General features: G+C 53.9%; 1 protein-coding gene across 2 annotated transcripts in view; it reads right to left on the bottom strand.

The window, feature by feature from the left end:
• The window catches only part of NUGGC (nuclear GTPase, germinal center associated), a 31,566-nt gene extending 10,881 nt beyond the window's left edge, over positions 1-20,685 (bottom strand). Inside the window, exons 1-12 of one of the 2 annotated variants that reach the window (XM_064146608.1) lie at positions 20,551-20,685; positions 18,859-18,954; positions 17,472-17,586; positions 14,841-15,063; positions 14,353-14,556; positions 12,322-12,549; positions 10,956-11,131; positions 10,263-10,281; positions 9,972-10,052; positions 8,141-8,246; positions 4,631-4,764; positions 1,171-1,332 (exon numbers count right to left, since the gene is read on the bottom strand). In XM_064146608.1, the coding sequence (XP_064002678.1) occupies positions 1,171-1,332; positions 4,631-4,764; positions 8,141-8,246; positions 9,972-10,052; positions 10,263-10,281; positions 10,956-11,131; positions 12,322-12,549; positions 14,353-14,556; positions 14,841-15,063; positions 17,472-17,586; positions 18,859-18,954; positions 20,551-20,578 (1,572 nt within the window). In that variant the 5' untranslated portion in view covers positions 20,579-20,685. The remainder of the gene's footprint in view (positions 1-1,170; positions 1,333-4,630; positions 4,765-8,140; positions 8,247-9,971; positions 10,053-10,262; positions 10,282-10,955; positions 11,132-12,321; positions 12,550-14,352; positions 14,557-14,840; positions 15,064-17,471; positions 17,587-18,858; positions 18,955-20,550) is intronic. The other variant, XM_064146610.1, reaches the window with a different exon arrangement.
• Positions 20,686-24,266: the final 3,581 nt, after the last annotated feature.

The raw sequence follows: 24,266 nt of genomic DNA, 5'->3' as shown, positions 1-24,266 counted from the left end.
GGATGTTAGGAAGTTGTTGTCAGAGAGAGTGATTGGCATTGGAATGGGCTGCCCAGGGAGGTGGTGGAGTCTCTGTGCCTGGAGGTGTTCAAGAAAAGCCTGGCTGAGGCACTTAGTGCCATGGTCTGGTTGACTGGCTAGGGCTGGGTGCTAGGTTGGACTGGATGATCTTGGAGGTCTCTTCCAACCTGGTTGGTTGATTCTATGACAAGCCTTTCAGGAAAGCTTCAGCTCCAGGAATCATAGGATTATAGAATCAGGCAGGGTTGGAAGGGACCACAAAGAGCAGCCAGTTCCAAGCCCACTGCCATGCCCAGGGACACCCTACCCTAGAGCAGGCTGCACACAGCCTCACACAGCCTGGCCTCAAACACCTCCAGCCATGGGGCCTCAACCACCTCCCTGGGCAACCCAGTCCAGCCTCTCACCACTCTCCTGCTCAACAACTTCCTCCTCACCTCCACTCTCAAGCTCCCTACCTCCAGCTTTGCTCCATTCCCCCCAGTCCTGCCACTCCCTGACAGCCTCAAAGTCCCTCCCCTGGTTCCTGAGCTTTTTCTAGCCAGGTTATGCTGGTTTGGGCTGGGCTGGAGTTCATTTTCATATAGCATCTTCTGTAGGGCTGGTTTTGGATTTGTGGTGGAAATGGTGGTGGTAAATTTGGTCTCTTCTGCCAGGCAAGCAGCAGCAGAAGAAGGGGACACAGTCTAAAGTTGTGCCAGGGGAGGTCTAGGCTGGATGTTAGGAGGAAGTTCTTCCAATGCCAATCACTCTCTCTGGGAACAACTTCCTCCTAACATCCAGCCCTTGCCCTGTTGCTGGACACCACTGACAAGGGTCTGACCTCATCCTCTTGCCCCTGGCCTTTTAGCTATTGATCATAGAATGGTTTAAATTGGAAGGGACCTCAAAGATCATCTATTTCCAATCCCCCACCATAGGCAGGGACACCTGCCACTATAAAGAGAGAAGATCACTGAGAAGATCCCCTCTCAGTCTTCTGTTCTCCAGGTGAAACAGGCCAAACTCTCTCAGCCTCTCCTAGTCAGTGTGAAAGTCCCCTCACTGCCTTTATAGCCTCTGCTGGACCCTGCCCATCACTCTGCCCTCCAAGGGTCTCCTCCAAAGTGAATTCTTCTGATGTTGCCAAAGCAGTTGCTTTATACTCACGTTGAAGATCTTCTTGATGTTTCTATCATAGGACTCCTTGGCTTGACCCAGTCCCTCACTGAGTGGCTTTTCAAGATGTCTAAAACATTGCTCAATGGATTCCTCCAAATCAGTGATCTTCTGCATAAAGTCCTGCCAGGACCTTGTCCTCACCCCCAGGTGCTGAAATGAATCAGAGAGTCAGTCAGGGCTGGAAGGGACCACAAGGAGCAGCCAGTTCCAACCCCCCTGCCATGCCCAGGGACACCCTACCCTAGAGCAGGCTGCACACAGCCTCACACAGCCTGGCCTCAAACACCTCCAGCCATGGGGCCTCAACCACCTCCCTGGGCAACCCAGTCCAGCCTCTCACCACTCTCCTGCTCAACAACTTCCTCCTCACCTCCACTCTCCAGCTCCCCACCTCCAGCTGTGCTCCATTCCCCCCACTCCTGCCACTCCCTCACACCCTCAAAAGTCCCTCCCCAGCTTTTTTGTAGCCCCCTTCAGATCCTGGAAGGCCACAAGAAGGTCACCTGGGAGCCTCCTCTTCTGCAGCCTGCACAGCCCCAACTCTTTCAGTCTGTGCTCACAGCAGAGCTGCTGCAGCCCTCTCAGCATCCTCCTGGCCCTGCTCTGGACACACTCCAGCATCTCCACAGCCCTCTTGGAATAGAGGCTCCAGAACTGGATGCAGTACTCCAGGTGGGGTCTCAGCAGAGCAGAGCAGAGGGGGAGAATCACCTCCCTGGCCCTGCTGGCCACACTTCTGCTGATGCAGCCCAGGCTCTGCTTGGCTTTCTGGGCTGCAAGTGCACACTGCTGGCTCCTGCTGAGCTTCTCCTCCAGCAGCACCCCCAAGTCCCTCTCCTCAGGGCTGCTCTCCAGCCACTCACTGCCCAGCCTGCATTGCTGCTTGGCATTGCCTCCACCCAGCTGCAGGACCTTGCACTTGCTCTTGTTGAACCTCCTGAGCTTGGCTTGTACCCACCTCTGCAGCCTGCCCAGGTCCCTCTGGATGGATCCCTGCCCTCCAGCCTGGCTGCTGCACCACACAGCTTGGTGTGCTCAGCAAACTTGCTGAGGCTGCACTCAGTGCCTCTGTCCATGGCACCCACAGAGATGTTGAACAAGACTGGTGCCAGGACTGACCCCTGAGGGACTCCTCTTGTCACAAACAAGAGAACCAAATCAGTGAACACCTCATGCTGGCTGCAGTGAAAGCCTGACCCTGCCAGCATCCTCGCAGCCAATGTGAGCAGTGCTGCATCTCTTTCCCCACCACTACCCCCAGCCTGGGGACATTGATCACAAACCCCTCAGAGAAAAATGTCCCTCTGTGTCTGCTGGGAACTGCCCAGGGCTGTGGTGGAGCTCCCATCCATGGTGGGACTGTGAAGCTATGCAGATGTGCCCTTGTGGCCAAGAAGACCGATGGCATCCTGGGCTACAATAGAAGGGGTGTGGTGAGCAGGGAAAGGGAGGTTCACCTCACCCTCTACTCTGCCCTGGTGAGGCCATACCTGGAATATTTGGTCTAGTTCTGGGTCACTCATACAAGAAAGACCTCAGGGAACTGCTTGAAAGCATCTAGCAGAGAGCCACAAAGACGCTGAAGAGGGTTTGGAATATAGAATCACAGAATCATGACTGGGACTGGATGATCTCTGGCAGTGCCTTCCAACCTCTGAGGTTCTGTGATTCTCTGCTGCCTTTTTTCCCTTCCTCTCTGCTCCTGGTGGAGCTTTAACTTGGGTTAGGCATGGGAATGTGACTCCAGGTTCAGCCTTGCTTGTGCTGCTAGTTTGGGCCTGGCTCATCCTGGAGCTGGAGAGATCAATTGGTAAAGTATGGGGAGGGTACAGAGAGACATAGTATGGGGTGGTGGGGAGGCATTAGAGTCATAGAATCACAGAATCAAGCAGGTTGGAAGAGACCTCCAAGCTCAGCCAGTCCAACCTAGCACCCAGCCCTGGCCAAGCAACCAGACCATGGCACTAAGTGCCTCAGCCAGGCTTGGCTTCAACACCTCCAGGCACAGAGACTCCACCACCTCCCTGGGCAGCCCATTCCAATGCCAATCACTCTCTCTGACAACAACTTCCTAACAACATCCAAACTAGACCTCCCCTGCCACAACTTGACACTCTGTCCCCTTCTTCTCTTGCTGCTTGCCTGGCAGAAGAGCCCAACCCCACCTGGCTACAGCCTCCCTTCAGGCAGTTGTAGACAGCAATGAGGTCAGCCCTGAGCCTCCTCTGCTGCAGGCTGCACACCCCCAGCTCCCTCAGCCTCTCCTCACAGGGCTGTGCTCCAGGCCCCTCACCAGCTTCCTTGCCCTTCTCTGGACACCTTCCAGCACCTCAACATCTCTCTTGTATTGAGGAGCATGCTGAGGCTGTTGGGGCTCTTGAGCTTGGAGAAGACTGAGGGGTGACCTCACTCCTGTTTATAGACATATGAAGGGCAGTGTGAGGAGGATGGAGCCAGGCTCTGCTCAAGTGCTGTCCAAAGACAGGACCAGGGACAGTGTGTGCAAGCTGGAGCAGAGGAGGTTCCATGTGAACACTACAGAAAACGTTTTCACTGTGAAAAAGAAGTTCTTCAGCATGAGAGTGGTGAGAGGCTGGACTGGGTTGCCCAGGGAGGTGGTTGAGGTCCCATGGCTGGAGGTGTTTGAGGCCAGGCTGTGTGAGGCTGTGTGCAGCCTGCTCTAGGGTAGGGTGTCCCTGGGCATGGCAGGGGGGTTGGAACTGGCTGCTCCTTGTGGTCCCTTCCAACCCTGACTCATTCTGTGATTCTAAGACATTGTTCCTCCTGTCTAATCTAAACTTCCCCTGGCACAACTTGAGGCTTTGTTCTCTTGTCCTGTTGCTTGTTCCTCGGGAGAGGAGACCAACTTCCCACCTGCTTTCAGAGAGGCTGTGGAGTCTCCTTCCCTGGAAGGACACACACATACCTGTGTGACCTACTCTAGGTGACCCTGCTCTGGCAGGGAGTTTGGACTCAACCACCTTTCAAAGTCCCTTCCAGCCCCTAAAATCCTGTGATTCTGTCTGGTTCCATACTAAGAGATGTGGCTTAGTGGTGACCTGGCAGTGCTGGGCTAAAGGTTTGATTTAATTTGCCACTGGAATGGGCTGCCCAGGGAGGTGGTGGAGTCACCATCCCTGGAGATGTTCAAGCAAAGCCTGGCTGAGGCACTTAGTGCCATGGTCTGGTTGATTGGCCAGGGCTGGGTGCTAGGTTGGACTGGCTGAGCTTGGAGGTCTCTTCCAACCTGGTTGATTCTATGATCTTCTTCTTCCAGCCAAAATGATTCTGTGATTCCAGCAGGAATGCTGCAGGAGGAAGCTGTAGGTGATGTGGTCAAGCCAAGCTGAGTGCAGCAAGATGCCTGCTGAAAGCTGAACCCCCATCTGAAGCCCTTAGCAGCAGCCCAGCAAAAAGGTAATGTTCCCTGAAGCTCTTCTGGACAAACCTGTGCAGTTTGGCAGGATCTGAGACTCTGGATCAGGGACAAGATGGACAAAGCCTCCAACACGTATTCCCTCAGGATGTTCCTCTTCTGTGTCATGGAGAACATCTTGAGGTAGTCCCTCAGCTTTGGGATCTCTGAAACCAGGCAATCGAGGTGGGGGTTAGTGTGAGAGCACAACATGCCTCTCAAAGACCATCTGGAATTGTGCTCTAGACCTTTCAACAGCTTTGTTCTCCTTCCCTGGACTCGTTCCAGCCCCTCCATGTCCTTCTGGGAGCGAGGAACCCAAAATTAAACTCAAGATTTGAGGTGTGGCCTCACCAGTGGCATAATCCCTTCCCTAGTCCTGCTGGCCACACTGCTGCTCCTCACCAATGGTGGCCTGAGAAGGCTCATAGGAGATCCTTCATCTCTAGAAGGGTTTTGGGGGTTCAGCTGGGGTTGTTCAGCCTGGAGAAGAGAAGGGTCCAGGGAGACCTAATAACAACCTTCCAGTACTCAAAGAGGACCTACGAGAAGGATGGAGAGGGATTGTTTCCAAAGGCCTGGAGTGATAGGATGAAGGGCAATGGTTTCAAACTAGAGCAGCATAGATAGATCTGGATTGGATGTTAGGAACAAGCTCTTTACCATGACAGTGGTGGAACACTGGAACAGGTTGCCAGAGAGGTGGTTGAAGCCCCATCCCTGGAGATATTCAAGGTGAGGCTTGACAGAGCAACCTGATCTAGTTGAGGATGTTCCTGCTGAGTTCAGAAGGAGTTGGACTAGATGACCTTTGGAGGTCCCTTCCATCCCAGACCATTCCATGACTCCAAGATCTGTTGCCCCAGCAAGGGCATAGATAGATTTGGATTGGATGTTAGGAACAAGCTCTTCACCATGACAGTGGTGGAACACTGGAACAGGTTGCCAGGAAGGTAGCTGAAGCCCCATCCCTGGAGATATTCAAGGGCTTTGGGCAACCTGATCTAGTTGAGGATGTTCCTGCTGAGTTCAGAAGGAGTTGGACTAGATGACCTTTGGAGGTCCTTTCCAACCCAGACCATTCCATGACTCTAAGATCTGTTGCCCCAGCAGCAGCATAGATAGATTTGGATTGGATGTTAGGAACAAGCTCTTCACCATGAGAGTGGTGGAACACTGGAACAAGTTGCCAGGGAGGTGGTTGAAGCCCCATCCCTGGAGATATTCAAAGTGAGGCTTGACAGAGCAACCTGATGTAGTTGAGGATGTCCCTGCTGAGTGCAGAGGGGGTTGGACTAGATGACCTTTGGAGGTCCCTTCCAACCCAGACCATTCCATGGCTCTAAGATCTGCTGCCACAGTGGTTTCCTGGTGTGGTTCAGCACACAGCCACAGGGATGCAAGCACTGGTCCACCAGAGCATGAGATGGGGATGATAAGGCCACCAGAATTTAAGCTGATCCCACAGAGCTATACAAGCACCTTGTGGACCTCACATGAGAGAAAAAAAACCACAAACCAAAACCAACCACTGAATATAGTTGTAGATAAGCAAAGGAGCAGAGAAGTTCATAGCCAGGGAAGGGTCATGCAGAAGGTCTCATCCTGGCAAAGGGTCCTAATTCTGAAGGATTAGATAAGGCACTTAGTGCCATGGTCTGGTTGACTGGATAGGGCTGGGGGATAGGTTGGACTGGATGAGCTTGGAGGTCTCTTCCAACCTGCTTGATTCTATGATTAAAAGTAAAGAGGACAATTATAGGGTCAGGACTCCAACACTGAGTGAAGGGGAAGAGAGGAGAAGGCTTGAAGAAGAAAAGGAGGGAGAAGAATCATAAAATCATAGAATCAAGCAGGTTGGAAGAGACCTCCAAGCTCAACCAGTCCAACCTAGCACCCAGCCCTGCCCAAGCAACCAGACCATGGCACTAAGTGCCTCAGCCAGGCTTGGCTTCAACACCTCCAGGCATGGTGACTCCACCACCTCCCTGGGCAGCCCATTCCAATGCCAATCACTCTCTCTGCCAACAACTTCCTCCTCCAGGCTGAGCTCCAGGGACCATTTTCTGCCTCTGTGCTATTTTTAGTCACTGGTTTCAGGGGGGAGGGGAAGGAGAAGGCAGTGGAAAGGAAGAAACAAGGGACTTCTCTAAACCCTTGTGCTATTCTGACACATCCTGCAGAGTCAGCTTTGCCTAGCCAGTGCCCAAAGCACCCCTGGGTGCTTCATGCTGAGAGGATGCCCCAGTGTCACAGAATCAGAGTCACAGAACGTCTTAGATTGGAAAAGACCTTCAAGATCATTGAGTCCAAGCATTAGTTTCACACTGACAAGTCCTTGACTAAACCAAATCATAGAATCAACCAGGTTGGAAGAGACCTCCAAGGATCATCTAGTTCCAACCCCCCTGCCATGGGCAGGGGCACCCTACCTTAGATCAGGCTGGGCAGAGCCTCATCCAGCCTGGCCTGAAACACCTCCAGGGATGGGGCCTCAACCACCTGCCTGGGCAACCCAGTCCAGAGTCTCACCACTCTCATGGTGAAGAACTTCCTCCTCATGTCCAGCCTGAACCTCCCCACCTCCAGCTTCGCTCCATGATCCCTCAGCACAACATCTCATCACTATGAATCGCTATGGTTGGGAAGGACCACCAGGATCAGCCAGTCCAACCTTCATCCCAGCATCCTTCATCACCAGACCATAGCCTCAAGCTCCACATCCACTCTCCTCTTAAACACCTTCAGGGATGGTGACTCCACCACCTCCCTGGGCAGCCTGTTCCAGTGCCTGACCACCTGCTCAGGAAAGAACTTCCTCCCAACAGCCAACCTAAACCTCCCCTGATGCAACTTGAGGCCATTTCCTCTTGTCCTGTCATTAGTAACTGGGGAGAAGAGACCAGCTCCAGCCTCACTACAACCTCCTTTTAGGTAGTTGTAGAGGGCAATAAGGTCCCCTCTCAGCCTCCTCTTCTCCAGACTAAACAAGCCCAGCTCCCTCAGCTGCTCCTCATAGGTGATGTTTGCCAGACCTCTCCCCAGCCTCATTGCCCTTCTCTGTACCCACTCCAGCACCTCAATGTCCCTCCTGTGCTGTGGTGACCAAAACTGGACACAGTACTCAAGGTGCTGAGTACACAGGGGCATGAGCACCTCCCTACTCCTGCTGGTCACACCATTGCTGATCCAGCCCAGGAAGCTGTTGGCCTTCTTGGCCAGCTGGGTACACTGCTGGCTCACCTTCAGCTGCTGTCCACCAACACCCCCAGGTCCTTTTCCACCAGGCAGCTCTCCAGCCACTCCTCCCCCAGCCTGTAGGGCTGCTGGGGGTTGTTGTGGCCAAAGTGCAGGTCCTGACACTTGGCCTTGTTAAACCTCATGCACTTGGCCTCAGCCCATGGCTCCAGCCTGTCCAAATCCCTCTGCAGGGCCTTCCTACCCTCCAGCAGATTGACACTTCTGCTTAGTTTGGTGTCACCTGCAAACTTGCTGAGGCTGCCTTCGATCCCCTCAGCCAGGTCATGGATGAAGAGATGTCACCTGTTTCCTCCTTGCTGAGTGTCTTCCCGTTCCAGTATTCCCTGGCACTGACTGTGTAGACAAGATCAGCCTTCTGCAGAACCTCAGAGTTGCCTGGAAGCTTCCTCTGGAAAAGACAGAGACCTCCTGAGCTCACAGAGGCCTGGTACCCAGAGCCACACCAAGAAACACCTGATCACACAATCATGGGCTCCTTTTGGTTGGGAGAGACCTCCCTAAGAGCACTGAGTCCAATCATTATCCCAGCACAAAGAGGTCACTGCTGAATCCTGTTCCTCAGCACTACACCTATATGGCTTTTCATGCTCTCCAGCAGTGAGGACTCCACCACTGCTTTGGGCAGCCTGTTGTAGAGAGTTAGAAGGTTGCCTCTGAGCCTCCTTTTCTCCAGGTTCAACAATAAAGGTCCCTCAGATGTGCCTCACAAGACTTGTGCTCTAGGCACTTCACCAGCTCTGGGATTCCCATTCTGAGAATCACAGAATCAAGCAGGTTGGAAGAGACCTCCAAGCTCAGCCAGTCCAGCCTAGCACCCAGCCCTGCCCAACCAACCAGACCATGGCACTAAGTGCCCCAGCCAGGCTTGGCTTCAACACCTCCAGGCACAGAGACTCCACCACCTCCCTGGGCAGCCCATTCCAATGCCAATCACTCTCTCTGACAACAACTTCCTAACAACATCCACCCTAGACCTCCCCTGGTACAGCTTGGCACTATGTCCCCTTCTTCTGTTGCTGCTTGCCTGGCAGAAGAGCCCAACCCCACCTGGCTACAGCCTCCCTTCAGGTAGCTGCAGACAGCAATGAGGTCAGCCCTGAGCCTCCTCTTCTGCAGGCTGCACACCCCCAGCTCCCTCAGCCTCTCCTCACAGGGCTGTGCTCCAGGCCCCTCACCAGCTTCCTTGCCCTTCTCTGGACACCTTCCAGCACCTCAACATCTCTCTTGACTCGCAGCCTGAAAGCACCCTCAGTCAGTTTGCAGATGACAGCACATCAGGTGAATGTGTTGATGTGCTGGAGGGTCAGAACTGGACACAGCACTCAAGGTGTGGCCTGAGCAGTGCTGAGCACAGGGGCAGAATAACCTCCCTTGTCCTACTGGCCACACTGCTCCTGAGCCAGGCCAGGATGAGGGAGCTGGGGGTGGGTAGCCTGGAGAAGAGAAGGCTCAGGGGAGACCTCATTGCTGTCTACAACTACCTGAAAGGAGGCTGTAGCCAGGTGGGGTTGGGCTCTTCTCCCAAGCAGTCAGTGACAGAACAAGAGGACACAGCCTCAAGCTGTGCCAGGACAGGTTTAGGCTGGACATGAGGAAGAAGGTCTTCACAACAAGAGTGATTGGCATTGGAATGGTCTGTCTGGGGAGGAGGTGGAGTCACCATTCCTGGAGATGTTTAAAAGGAGACTGGATGAGGCATTTAGTCTCATGGTTTAGTTAATTAGAAGGATATCAGGGAGTGGCAGGACTGGGGGGAATGGAGCAAAGCTGGAGGTGGGGAGCTTGAGAGTGGAGGTGAGGAGGAAGTTGTTGAGCAGGAGAGTGGTGAGAGGCTGGACTGGGTTGCCCAGGGAGGTGGTTGAGGCCCCATGGCTGGAGGTGTTTGAGGCCAGGCTGTGTGAGGCTGTGTGCAGCCTGCTCTAGGGTAGGGTGTCCCTGGGCATGGCAGGGGGGTTGGAACTGGCTGCTCCTTGTGGTGCCTTCCAACCCTGACTGATTCTATGTTGGGTGATAGGTTGGACTCAGTGATCTCAGGGGTCTTTTCTAACCTGGTCAATTCTGTGAGCCTATTATGCCATGATAAACCCTCTGCAGCTCCTCCAAAGCACCTTACCTCCAGGTCCTTCTTCATCATTTCCCTCTTCTCTTGCTTCACAGTTTTATTCCTTTTCAGGATGGCATCATGCTCATTTATCTGCATTGGAGAAAACAAGAGGAATTATGACTGACATCTCCTGACCATGTCTCAAAGTTTTTAATTCCCAGTACAGTAGTTCCCTGATACAGACTTGCTGGTTTCTGTGGTAGGTCAACCATTTCTGTTCATGTCACATGATATCACTTGGACAATTCTCCAGTTTTCTCCAGTGACCTGAAAGGGATGAAGAGTCCTGAAAATACTCACTTCATTCTCCTTGCTTTCTCTGGAAAGATAAAAACAGAACAGAAATTACAGATGTGACTGAGCTCAGCAGGCAGCAGCCACAGAATCACAGAATTGCAAATGTTGGAAAAGGTTTTTAAGATCATAGAATCAAGCAGGTTGGAAGAGACCTCCAAGATCAGCCACTCCAACCTAGCACCCAGCCCTGCCCAAGCAACCAGACCATGGCACTAAGTGCCTCAGCCAGGCTTGGCTTCAACACCTCCAGGCATGGTGACTCCACCACCTCCCTGAGCAGCCCATTCCAATGCCAATCACTCTCTCTGACAACAACTTCCTAACAACATCCAGCCTAGACCTCCCCTGACACAACTTGACACTCTGTCCCCTGCTTCTCTTGCTGCTTGCCTGGCAGAAGAGCCCAACCCCACCTGGCTACAGCCTCCCTTCAGGGAGTTGCAGACAGCAATGAGGTCAGCCCTGAGCCTCCTCTTCTGCAGGCTGCACACCCCCAGCTCCCTCAGCCTCTCCTCACAGGGCTGTGCTCCAGGCCTCTCACCAGCTTCTTTGCCCTTCTCTGGACACCTTCCAGCACCTCAACATCTGGAGAAGCAAAGGAGGACCATGCCAACACAGTCCAGGTGGAGCCAGGGCCAGCCTCACCCACTCAGCACCCCACTCCTCTGCAGCCCTGAGCTCAGCTTGTTTCATTACCTCTTGTATTCGTTGAGATCAATCTGATCAGACTTTGTGACCACCAAGGAGATGTCTTTGCACATGCCACGCTGGAAAGCCTTCATCCCTTCCTTCAGCAGCATCTCATGAAGTTTGTGTCCCTGGATGCGTTCAAAGGAGTTGACCACCCAAATGATAGAGCATTTGTTGATGTTCTGCCATGAGAGGAGGAGAAGTGCCAAAAAGAGAAGACAGAAAGCATCAGCAAAGGATGAATGGCAGAGGTGTTGAGCACCTTTATAACCCAGTAAATACAGTGGAAGGAGGAGGATGGACAACCATAAAATCATGGAATAGGTTGGGTTGGAAAGGACCTTAAAGATCATCTGGAGTCCAACTACAGAATCACAGAATTAACCAACTTGGAAAAGATCTTTGAGATCATTGAGTCCAAGCTACCACCTAACACCTTCTAATTAACTAATCCATTAACTTGTGGCTCAGTTTGAGAGAGTGATTGGCATTGGAATGGGCTGCCCAGGGAGGTGGTGGAGTCTCTGTGCCTGGAGGTATTGAAGCCAAGCCTGGCTGAGGCCCTTGGTGCCATGGTCTGGTTGCTTGGCCAGGGCTGGGTGCTAGGTTGGACTGGCTGAGCTTGGAGGTCTCTTCCAACCTGCTTGATTCTATGACTTTAACTTCCAATTAACTGAACTAAGTGTCTCATCCAGTCTCCTTTTAAACACCTCCAGAGATGGTGACTCCACCACCTCCCTGGGCAGCCCATTCCAATGGCTGTCAGCAGGAGCACAGAATCACAGAATCAACCAGCTTGGAGGAGACTTCCAAGATCATCCAGTCCAATCTACCACACAGCCCCGTTCAATCAACCAGACCATGGCACTAAGTGCCTTATCCAGGCTTTTCATTGGGCAAGAATCACAGAATCAAGCAGGTTGGAAGAGACCTCCAAGCTCAGCCAGTCCAACCTAGCACCCAGCCCTGCCCAAGCAACCAGACCATGGCACTCAGTGCCCCAGCCAGGCTTGGCTTCAACACCTCCAGGCACAGAGACTCCACCACCTACCTGGGCAGCCCATTCCAATGCCAATCACTCTCTCTGACAACAACTTCCTAACAACATCCAGCCTAGACCTGCCCTGACACAACTTGACACTGTGTCCCCTTCTTCTGTTGCTGCTTGCCTGGCAGCAGAGCCCAACCCCACCTGGCTACAGCCTCCCTTCAGGTAGTTGTTGACAGCAATGAGGTCTGCCCTGAGCCAGATCCCCATCCAACCTAACCTGGAATGTTTCCAAGGATGGGACATCTCCTACCTCTCTGGGCTACCTCGGCCAGTACCTTTGCCCTGTGCCCATCCTCCCCAGCACAGAGCTGTGCCGCTCACCTCTTTCCACATCGCATCCCTTTTGCTGTTGAAATCGCCCATCCCTGGGATGTCCACAAAGATGACATCTTCTGGCACCACCTGCAGCCTGGGGACAGTCACTTCCACGTTTTTGATTAGAGGCCAGAGTGATGTTTTCCCATCTTCAGTGCTTGCTTCTCCTCTTGCACCAGCAGCGATGCTCTGAATCCGGATATAAGGCTCCATCTTCTTGGAAAGGTCTTCATCCTGGGACACAACCACACCTCCTTAGCAAGGAACCCTCAGAGATAGCAGAAAAGCATCATGACCTGCACAGCTGCTGGTGACTACTCACCTGGCAGGCTAATAGGCCTATCAGATGTCCTGGCTTGCCCCACCCTTCTGCTGATGGGGGAAGCAAGGGCAGGAGGAAAACAAAGGTTTGGGCCATTATGTCCCCACCCAAAGTGATAAACAGGTACCCACAGGTGGGTAGGTACTTGTTGGTGTCTTGCCCAAACAAGGGTGAGCAAGCCCTGGGCTCACCTAACATGGTCAGTTGTGCAGATGCCAGTTTGGTTGGTGAATCTCTGTGGCCAAAGGAGCCTCTGCACTGGGGCAAGTCATAGCAACAGAGCTAAGCTGCAAGCAGCTGAGCTGCTTCTGCTGCTGCCTCTGCCTCACAGAGCTGCCTCTGCCTCAGGTAGAGCTGCCCCTGCCTCACTGCTCTTGGACAACCTGTTCTGCTCTGCCTCATGCTTCAGATCAGCTTAGCCCTGATCTTTTGGGCTTGAACTACCTGGAAACTTAAAGTTTGCCTCAAGTTTCCCAGGAGAAGGCATTGAAGTGCCTCACACCATGGCAAGCAGTGCCACTGCCATGGTGCTCTCTGCACAGCTGCAAGAGATGCTGCCTGCACCCCTGCAAACCTCCGTGCCAAGAGGAATCAGGATCAGGTCAGAGATCCTCTGCCTCTTTCCCAGCACCCTGGGAAGATCTGGAAGCTTCTTAAGGACAGAGAAGTTCCAACACTGCCACAGAGAAGCCAGGGACTATCTGGAAGTATCATGGCCTGCCACAGTGGGTGATGACTACTGAAAGCCTCACAGTGGACACCATGGCTCAAAGAAGGGAAACAACTTCCTAATGTCACTGCATGTGGGACAACCCAGGAAACAGGCTCATAGGGTGTTAGGGGTTGGAAGGGACCCAAGGAGATCATCCCTTTGCCAGAGCAGGACAATACTAACACAGATCACAGAGGAACACAACCAGACAGGCCTGGAAAGTCTCCAGACAAGGAGACTCCACAGCCTCTCTGGGGAGCCTGTTCCAGTGCTCTGTGACCCTTACAGTGAAGAAGTTCCCTCTTGTGTTGAGGCAGAACCTCTTTTGCTGCAACTTACACCCACTGCTCCTTGTCCTAAACCTACACCTTTAGCAGCATGATGAGCCCAGCAAACAAGGACAGAGAAAAGATGTCACTTCCCATTCTCAGTGGGCAACAGCAGACACCCCCCACCCCCGACCCAGGAACCTGAGGTTCCTCCTCTTCATCAGGAATGTGCTGGATACTGCTGCTCTCCTACCATGGGACAGTGGGAAAGTTCAGATGGGCAAGATGAGCAACAGAAGAAGGGGACAGAGTGTCAAGTTGTGTCAGGGGAGGTCTAGGCTGGATGTTGTTAGGAAGTTGTTGTCAGAGAGAGTGATTGGCATTGGAATGGGCTGCTCAGGGAGGTGGTGGAGTCACCATGCCTGGAGGTGTTGAAGCCAAGCCTGGCTGAGGCACTTAGTGCCATGGTCTGGTTGATTGGCCAGGGCTGGGTGCTAGGTTGGGCTGGCTGAGCTTGGAGGTCTCTTCCAGCCTGATTGATTCCATAATTCAAAGACCTGGAGAGGAATCTGCCCTTCAAGCTTCTGCATTCTCCCTGGATAGATGCAGTAGCTTCAAAGACTCTTTACCCTTACTGGTGCTGAGCCACAGCCAAATGGGTTCAGATCCTTGTCTGGACTGCAAGGGCACAGGATGAGTGCTTGTATTGTCCAAGAGTTACACAGGCTACTCACATTTGTTTCCCTGAGAGTGATACATCTTGAACTGGGGATAGAGACAATGGGTTTCATCCTGCACAGTTCTTCATAACTCTTAGTTTCAGCTTCTTCCCCATAGATAGCAGAGATCTTTGAGACAGCCTCGTTTCTTTCGCTGTCATCCTCATCGTTATCCACATCCACAAGAGCCATCAGGTTCTTGAGCTCATCCTTCCACTCCTATCAAGACAGAGCAGATGCACAGAAGAGGTAAGGTCAACCTGAGCAAGATTGTCCTGACACAAGCACTTCTCTGGTCCTGCTGGCCACCTCTTCCCACCTTGCACACCTAAACTGGTGGGAACCAGCACCAGCACCCATCTCTTCTTTAGGGACTCTTAGCCCATCACGGCTGCAACCTTCCCCAGCCCCTACTCCCTACCAGAAGCATGAACTTCCCTCTGGAGAAGCCTACTAAGCCTCTGCTTCCACTTCAAGGCTAAGAAGAGGACTAAGCCCCATGCCTCATCTGTCAGAAGGTAGATTTTTGCCTCGTAGAGTCTGCTGTGGCTTGTGTTGACCTGCACCACACAGGACGTGCAGGCTGCGAACCCAGACACTGGCAAGAAGAAGTTTTTGTCTATGATGGCATTCAGCAAGCTGCTTTTGCCTGCCCCAGTGCTGCCAAAGAGGCCAACATAGATGGGATCCAGCAGGATGTCTGGCTTCAAGCTTGTCAGGCGGTTCCTGGGGATGGAGAGAGAGGAAAAAGCTGTGTCATGAGAAAGAGACTTTGCAGCATCCTGAATATCTCCAGTGCCCAGCTCAAGGACAGACTCAACAGCACAGAGGCCACCATCTCAGCTGCAGCCTCATAGAATCAGGCAGGGTTGGAAGGCACCACAAGGAGCAGCCAGTTCCAACCCCCCTGCCATGCCCAGGGACACCCTACCCTAGAGCAGGCTGCCCACAGCCTCACACAGCCTGGCCCAGGTGGCCAAGAGAGCCAGTGGCATCCTGGCCTGCATCAGGAATGGTGTGGTCAGCAGGAGCAGGGAGGTCATTCTGCCCCTGTACTCTGCACTGGTCAGACCACACCTTGAGTGCTGTGTTCAGTTCTGGGCCCCCCAGTTTAGGAGGGACATTGAGATGCTTGAGCGTGTCCAGAGAAGGGCGACGAGGCTGGGGAGAGGCCTTGAGCACAGCCCTACGAGGAGAGGCTGAGGGAGCTGGGATTGGTTAGCCTGGAGAAGAGGAGGCTCAGGGGTGACCTTATTGCTGTCTGCAACTACCTGAGGGGTGGCTGTGGCCAGGAGGAGGTTGCTCTCTTCTCTCAGGTGGCCAGCACCAGAACAAGAGGACACAGCCTCAGGCTGCGCCAGGGGAGATTTAGGCTGGAGGTGAGGAGAAAGTTCTTCACTGAGAGAGTCATTGGACACTGGAATGGGCTGCCCGGGGAGGTGGTGGAGTCGCCGTCCCTGGAGCTGTTCAAGGCAGGACTGGATGTGGCACTTGGTGCCATGGTCTGGCCTTGGGCACTGTGGTAAAGGGTTGGACTTGATGATCTGTGAGGTCTCTTCCAACCTTGGTGATAATGTGATACTGTGATACTGTGATACCTCCAGCCATGGGGCCTCAACCACCTCCCTGGGCAACCCACTCCAGCCTCTCACCACTCTCATGCTCAACAACTTCCTCCTCACCTCCACTCTCCATCTCCCCACCTCCAGCTTTGCTCCATTCCCCCCACTCCTGCCACTTCCTCACAGCCTCAAAAGTCCCTCCCCAGCTGTTTTGTAGCCCCCTTCAGATCCTGGAAGGCCACAAGAAGGTCACCTGGGAGCCTCCTCTCCTCCAGCCTGCACAGCCCCAACTCTTTCAGTCTGTGCTCACAGCAGAGCTGCTGCAGCCCTCTCAGCATCCTCCTGGCCCTGCTCTGGACACACTCCAGCATCTCCACATCCCTCTTGGAATAGAGGCTCCAGAGCTGGATGCAGAACTCCAGGTGGGGTCTCAGCAGAGCACAGCAGAGGAGGAGAATCACCTCCCTGGCCCTGCTGGCCACACTTCTGCTGCTGCAGCCCAGGCTCTGCTTGGCTTTCTGGGCTGCAAGTGCACACTGCTGGCTCCTGCTGAGCTTCTCCTCCAGCAGCACCCTCAAGTCCCTCTCCTCAGGGCTGCTCTCCAGCCACTCACTGCCCAGCCTGCATTTCTGCTTGGCATTGCCTCCACCCAGCTGCAGGACCTTGCACTTGGTCCTGTTGAACCTCCTGAGCTTGGCTTGTGCCCACCTCTGCAGCCTCTGCAGCTCCCTCTGGATGGATCCCTGCCCTCCAGCCTGGCTGCTGCACCACACAGCTTGGTGTGGGCAGCAAACTTGCTGAGGCTGCACTCAGTGCCTCTGTCCATGGCACCCACAGAGATGCTGAACAAGACTGGTGCCAGGACTGACCCCTGAGGGACTCTGCTTGTCCCTGGCCTCCACTTGGCCATGGAGCCTTTGGCAGCCACTCTTTGGGTGCAGCCACCAAGCCAGTTCTGTGTCCATCTCATGCTGCACCCATCAAACCCATGTGCCACCAGCCTGGAGCCCAGGATGTGGTGTGGGACAGTGTCAGAAGCCTTGCTCAGACCCAGGTCAATGCCATCAGTTGCTCTCCCCTCACCTGTTCATGTTGTGACCTGTCCATAGAAGGCCACCAGGTCTGTCAGGCAGGATTTCCCCTTAGTGAGGCCATGCTGGTTGCACCCAATCACCTCTTCACTCTTCTCCTGTCTCAGTAGTGCCTTCAGGAGGAGCTGCTCCATGATCTTACCTGATGGTCACCTACTAATGGCCATTTCATCCCCAGAGGAGACAACATTCCCTGCCCTTGGACATTTCCTGGTTGTTCTGCAAAGCCAGGATAACCTGCACCCATGACAAGACCTCAGCTCCAAGCAGAACAGTGCCAGAGGTGCTCCAGGGGCTGTAATTGCTTCTTGGGTTGCTAAGCAGTACTACACCCATTGCAGCCACTGGTTGAGGGAAGAAGCCTTCCTTGAGATGGCTTCAAAGCCTTCCTGAGTGGCAAAAACTCTGCATCATCCCTTCCCACAGGGGAACTGAAAGGTAGCCTGTGGGGGAAAGAAAAGAAACCCATCTGACCACTCACTTGAAATAAGTGATCCCCTTCCTTGTCTCAGGCAGGCAGGGCTTGGAGAGGAAGTCCAGCAGCTTCTCCACAGACTGTTCTAGAATGTTCTTCAGCTCATTTTGCATCTGCTTATCTGGAGGGAGGAGGTGGTTAGAGGGTTTGGCAGAGGCACCTCCCAGGCTGAGAGTCTCCCCACGGTCACAGGATGGTTTTGATTGGAAAAGAAGTCTAAGATTCATAGATTGGTTGAGGTGGGAAGGGATCTTGGAGGTCACACAGTTCTGACCCCACTGCCATAGGCAGAGACACCTTTCACTAGGACCAGGTTGCTCAAGACCTCATCCAACCTGGCTCTGAACATCTGCAGAGAGGGGATAGCCACCATCTGCCTGGGCAATCTGTTCCAGCATCTTACCACTCTCATTGTAAATAACTTCTTCCCAACATCCAGTCTCAATCTATCCTCCTTGAGACTCCCTCCATGCCCTCTCATCCCATCAGTAGGTCATTGAGTCCAACCATTAACCCAGCACTGCCAGTTGGCCACTAAACCATGGCCCTCAGCACCACACCTACCCCCCACTGCCAGAGCAGGACCACACAATCTAGCACAGATCACAGAGGAACACATCCAGACAGGCCTGGAAAGGCTCCAGAGAAGGAGACTCCACAACCTCTCTGGGCAGCCTGTGCCAGTGCTTTGGGACCCTTACAGTCAAGAAGTTCCCCCTTGTGTTGAGCTGGAACCTCCTGTGCTGCAGCTTACACCCATTGCTCCTTGTCCTATCCCAGGGAGCAGTGAGCAGAGCCTGTCCCCTGCCTCCTGACCCCCAGCCCTCAGATGTTTATAAACATTGATTAAATCCCCTCTCAGTCTTCTCTGCTCCAGACTAAACAGCCCCAGGTCCCTCAGCCTCTCCTCCCCAGACAGTGCTGCAGTCCCCTCATCATCCTCACAGCTGTCTGCTGGACCCTCTCCAGCAGATCCCTGTCCCTCTGAAACTGGGCAGCCCAAAACTGAAGGCAGTATTCAAGATGAAGTCTCACCAGGGCAGAGTAGAGGCACAGGAGAACCTCTCCTGATTTGCTGGACACACTCTGCTTAATGCACCCCAGGACCCCATTGGCCTTCTTGGCCACAAGGGCACATTGCTGCCCCATGGATGTTCTCCCCCAGCACTCCCAGGTCCCTCTGCACAGGGCTGCTCTCCAGCAGTCACCTCCCAGCCTGGATGAATTTGTTCCTCACATGCAATCTAAACCTCTGCTGACACAACTTGAGGCTATTTCCTCCTGTCCTCTCACTCATGCCCTGGGAGAAGAGACCAACCTCCACCTCACTCCAACCTCACCCCAGGGAGCTGTAGGCAGTGGCCAGCAAGCACCGTGGCTTTTCCATACTCACAGTCCCGCAGAGCCTCATCCTTCCCATCTTCAGGATTTGTGCCTCTCTTGCACAGCCTTTTCCCCACAGCTGCTGCTGGTGAACCAGCACCGCCACCTGTGCAGATGCAAGCAGACTTCTCAGCTCTCATCAGCTCTCCAGTTCCTCTCTGCAGGCTTTGCCAACCAGAGATCATTGCCAGCAGCCCCAAGGAAGCTTCCACTTAACCAATGCCCTTGTCTGTTGGCTACCAGAAACAAAAGCCCTTCAATCTAAACTAGATAAGCTCAGAGGAGGACTCCTTGCATCTAACTTGAGCCACCTGCCTCCCACTTTGAGCAGGAAGCTTTGTGGAAGACACAAACATTCCTCCCCCCCTCCCCCGCCCTTAATTTTGGGTCTCAGTTTGTGTTAAATTCCATCTTTGCATGTATGGAGGATGCCTTCAGAGCCCAAACCCTAAATATCATCCTCTGAGCACATGCTGCAGTGACTCAGTGCCACTTACTGGTGATACCTCTGTGTGTCTGGGTTTGAGGCCAGCTACTGCTGTCAGACCAAGGATGTAGGTGACCCTGGATCATACTGTCAGGTAATGGAGCCCATGGGATCCCAGTACAGTGACTGGAGACAGTGGGGGCCTTTAAGTTCCAGCCTTTGGGATGTGTACAGGGAACAGCATCTGTACAGCTCACTGCAGGCAGCTGGAGTGGGAGCATGGGTACTTGGTATCAGATGCTGGGAAGCCAAGTGCCTCTGTCCCCCAGTTTGGTGTCTGCCTCCCCTGGTATCTGGTCCTGGTATCTACATCCCCCAGTTACACTATCTTTTCCCCCCAGTCCCAGTGTCTGTATCCTCCCAATCCCAATGTCAGTGTCCTCTCAGTCCCAGTGTCTGTATCTCCCCATTCCCAGGGTCAGTGTCCTCTCAATCTCAGTGTCTGTATTCCCCCATTCCCAGGGTCAGTGTCCTCTCAATCCCAGTATCTGTATCCTCCCAATCCCAATGTCAGTGTCCTCTCAGTCCCAGTGTCTGTATCTCCCCATTCCCAGGGTCAGTGTCCTCTCAATCCCAGTATCTGTATCCTCCCAATCCCAATGTCAGTGTCCTCTCAGTCCCAGTGTCTGTGTCCCCTTAATCCCAATGTCAGTGTCCTCTCAGTCCCAGTATCTGTATCTCCCCATTCCCAGGGTCAGTGTCCTCTCAGTCCCAGTGTCTGTATCCCCTCAATCCCAATGTCAGTGTCCTCTCAGTCCCAGTGTCCATATCCCCCCAGTCCCAGTGTCTGTATCCTCCCAATCCCAGGGCCAGTGTCCTCCCAGTCCCAGTGTCTGCATCCTCCCCAATCCCAGGATCATTGTCCCCCTCTATCCCAGTGTCTGTGTCCCACTCAGTCTCAGTGTCTGTATCCTGTGATCCTATGACACCACAGATGGGAGAGCAGCAGCAGCAGCAGCAGCAGCAGCAGCATCCCTCATCCGCAGCAGACCCCCCAGGTCCTGGGCAGCAGACTGTGCTCAAGTCCCCCATGCTGGGGCTGCTGGAGGAGGTAACTCTGTTCCCTGCACCCCTGGGCAGGGAGCTGATGCTAAGAGGGACTGCCTGGGTCTCCTCTCCACCAGGCGTACCCCAAGGAGGGGCAGAAGCGCAGGACTCCCTTCCAACGCGGTTCACAACGGCAGAGAAGGCAGCACAGAGTCCCTTTGTCCTCACCTCGCTTCCTGTGACTTCCTCCTTCCATCCTAGCAGCCGGGCTGGGCGTCACCTGCAGTAGGTGGAGTGGATCTAACTGCTGAGAACGGGGCTGGCTGCGGACCAGGAGGTGGTGGTGGTGGCTCCAGGAGCAGGAAGTACTGCAAGATGTTCCTGGAGGCAGCAGAAAGAACAAGGTCACACCTTGCACTGCCTGGATTCAAGGAGGATAGGGGCAGCACCTTCTCCTGTGCTTGCAGCTAGGTAAGGCTGGCAGGTCATGGCTTGGACAGATTCACTCTGTGCTGGGTCAGGAACTGGCTGGATGGCAGAGCCCAGAGAGTGGTGGTGAATGGTGCCACATCCAGTTGGCAGCTGTCACTGGTGGTGTTCCCCAGGGGTCAGTGCTGGGCACAGTCCAGTTCAATATCTGGACCAGGGGATCGAGTCCAGCATCAGTAAGTTTGCAGATGACACCAAGCTAGGAGCAGCTGTGGAGCTGTTGGAGGGTAGGAGAGCCCTGCAGAGGGACCTGGCCAGGCTGCATGGGTGGGCAGAGGCCAATGGGATGAGATTGAACAAGGCCAAGGGCAGGGTTCTACACTTTGGCCACAACAACCCCAAGCAGCGCTACAGGCTGGGGACAGAGAGGCTGAAAGCAAAGAGGAAGAAAGGGACCTGGGAGCGCTGGTAGAGAGTAGCTGAAGATGAGGCAGCAGTGTGCCCAGGTGGGCAGCAGAGCCAATGGCATCCTGGCCTAGATCAGGAGCAGTGTGGGCAGCAGGAAAAGGGAGGTTATTCTGCCCCTGGACTCAGCACTGCTCAGGCCACACCTTGAGTGCTGTGTCCAGTTCTGGGCTCCTCAATTTCAGAGAGATGTTGAGGTGCTGGAAGGTGTCCAGAGAAGGGCAAGGAAGGTGGTGAGGGGCCTGGAGCACAGCCCTGTGAGGAGAGGCTGAGGGAGCTGGGGGTGTGCAGCCTGCAGAAGAGGAGGCTCAGGGCTGACCTCATTGCTGTCTGCAGCTGCCTGCAGGGAGGCTGTAGCCAGGTGGGGTTGGGCTCTTGTGCCAGGCAAGCAGCGAGAGAAGAAGGGGACAGAGTCTCAAATTGTGTCAGGGGAGGTCTAGGCTGGATGTTGTTGGGAAGTTGTTGTCAGAGAGAGTGATTGGCATTGGAATGGGCTGCCCAGGGAGGTGGTGGAGTCTCTGTGCCTGGAGGTGTTGAGGCCAAGCCTGGCTGAGGCACTTAGTGCCATGGTCTGGTTGCTTGGGCAGGGCTGGGTGCTAGGTTGGACAGGCTGAGCTTGGAGGTCTCTTCCAACCAGGTTGATTCTATGACTGATTCTATTCTATGACTGTGGTGAGCATTGATCTCTTCTCCCAAGGAGCAAGTATCACAACAAGAGGAAACAGCCCGCAGTGGCAACCAGGGGAGGTTTAGGTTGGGCAGGAGGATCAATTTCTTCCCCAGAAGTTATGCCAAGGCTTGCAACAGGTTGCCCACCCCTGGAGGGCTTTAACAGTCATGCAGGTGTGGTGCTGAGGAACTGAGTCAGATGGAAAACTGTTGGCTTGATTTCCTGTGAGCTCAAAGAGTTTGGTGGCTTTCATCAGAGGAAGTTTCCCTACGGAAACCAAGTCTGGCAATTTGAAGCAGAGGTATTGAGAGACCTAAAGCTTCCCTTTGGAGAACGACAGAATCAGCCAGGTGGGAAAAGACCTTCGAGGTCATTGAGGCCAACCTGTCACCCAGCACCATCTACTGAACTAAATCATAGAATCATAGAGTCAACCAGGTTGGAAGAGACCTCCAAGATCATCCAGTCCACCAAGTGCCACATCCAGGCTCCTTTTAAACACCTCCAGGCACAGAGACTCCACCACCTCCCTGGGCAGCCCATTCCAATGCCAATCACTCTCTCTGACAACAACTTCCTAACAACATCCAGCCTAGACCTCCCCTGGCACAACTTGTGACTGTGTCCCCTTCTTCTGCTGCTGCTTGCCTGGCAGAAGAGCCCAACCCCACCTGGCTACAGCCTCCCTTCAGGTAGCTGTAGACAGCAATGAGATCTACCCTGAGCCTCCTCTTCTGGGTCTGTTCTTCACCCCAACTCCTTTGTCCCTTGGCAGGACTTGAGACTGTGTCCTCTTGTTCTGTTGCTGCTTGCCTGGCAGAAGAGGCCAACTCCACCTGGCTACAGCCTCCCTTCAGGGAGTTGTAGACAGCGATGAGGTCAGCCCTGAGCCTCCTCTTCTGGGTCTGTTCTTCACCCCAACTCCTTTGTCCCTTGGCACGACTTGAGACTGTGTCCTCTTGTTCCGTTGCTGGCTGCTTGGGAGAAGAGACCACCCCATATGATGTATCCCCTCAGCTTCCTCTTTCTCCACCCCCAGCTCCCTCAGTTGCTCTTCCTAAGATTCATTCTCCAGGCCCTTCCCCAGCTTATTTGCCTTCGCTTCAGGACCTCCTCATCCCTCTCCTATTCAGGTGCCTAAAACCGAAACACAATTCTCGAGGTGTGGCCTCACCAGAGCTGAGTTCAAAGGGACAACAATCACCTCCCTGCTCCTGCAGGGCACAGCATTTCTAGTACAAGCCAGGATGCCTTTGGCTTTCTTTGCCACCTGGGCACACACTGCTGGCTCATACTCATCCAGCCTAAACCTTCCCCCGACACAGCTTGAGACTGTGTCCTCTCCTTCTGCCACTGAAGAAGCCAATCCCCACCTGGCTACAGCCTCCTTTCGGGTGGTTGTAGAGAGGTCTTTCCCGCAGTTACCGACAGTAAACACAGTGTTAATTAGTTAATCATGCGTTAATCAGAGAGCAGCTTGTTTAGACCAGCAACAGACATTCAAGGCTCACATAGGTAGAAGAAGCATTCCCACCAAAGAAGCTCGTTAGAGAAGGAGTTGAAATGGATGCCAACTTACACAACTTCTTTTCTTCAGGGCTGTAAAGCAGCCTGGGAACTCCTCTTGCAGATCAAAATCGAAACTGCAGCAAGGTCTTGGCCTTCTGTTTCAACTCCTCCTCCTGGGATGGTGCCCAGCTCCTCACTCACTTCCTCCTGCAAGGATGATGTGATAGGCTGCCCCTGGCTGGGTGCTGCCTTTCCCAGGCTGTGCACCCTCCTAGGCTACCCCTGCGCCTGCCCCCTCTCTTTTGGGCATGTTTCTGACCCGGTTTCCTCAGGGCACACACTTGCCCCGGCTCCCCAGGGAGTTCTGCTTCAGCTCCCGAAAGGATGTTCCTGATTCCCGGCGGCAGATGCTCTAATCTCGGCTCCCCAGGGAGTTCTGATTCAACTCCCGAAAGGATGTTCCTGATTCCCGGCGGCAGATGCTCTAATCTCGGCTCCCCAGGGAGTTCTTCTGCTCCATCTCCCGTAAGGATGTTCCTGCCCTGATTCCCCGCCGGAGATGCTCTAATCTCGGCTCCCCAAGGAGTTCTTCTGCTCCACCTCCCGAAAGGATGTTCCTGCCCTGATTCCCCGCGGGAGATGCTCTAATCCCGGCTCCCCAGGGAGTTCATCTGCTCCATCTTTCAAAAGGATGTTCCTGCCCTGATTCCCCGCCGGAGATGCTCTAATCTCGGCTCCCCAGGGAGTTCATCTGCTCCATCTTTCAAAAGGATGTTCCTGCCCTGATTCCCCGCCGGAGATGCTCTAATCTCGGCTCCCCAGGGAGTTCATCTGCTCCATCTTTCAAAAGGATGTTCCTGCCCTGATTCCC

The sequence above is a fragment of the Pogoniulus pusillus genome, chromosome 7 (genome assembly GCF_015220805.1).
Source record: "Pogoniulus pusillus isolate bPogPus1 chromosome 7, bPogPus1.pri, whole genome shotgun sequence".
NCBI classification, from domain to species: Eukaryota; Metazoa; Chordata; class Aves; order Piciformes; family Lybiidae; genus Pogoniulus; species Pogoniulus pusillus.
This window is presented reverse-complemented; position numbering and strand designations above follow the sequence as displayed.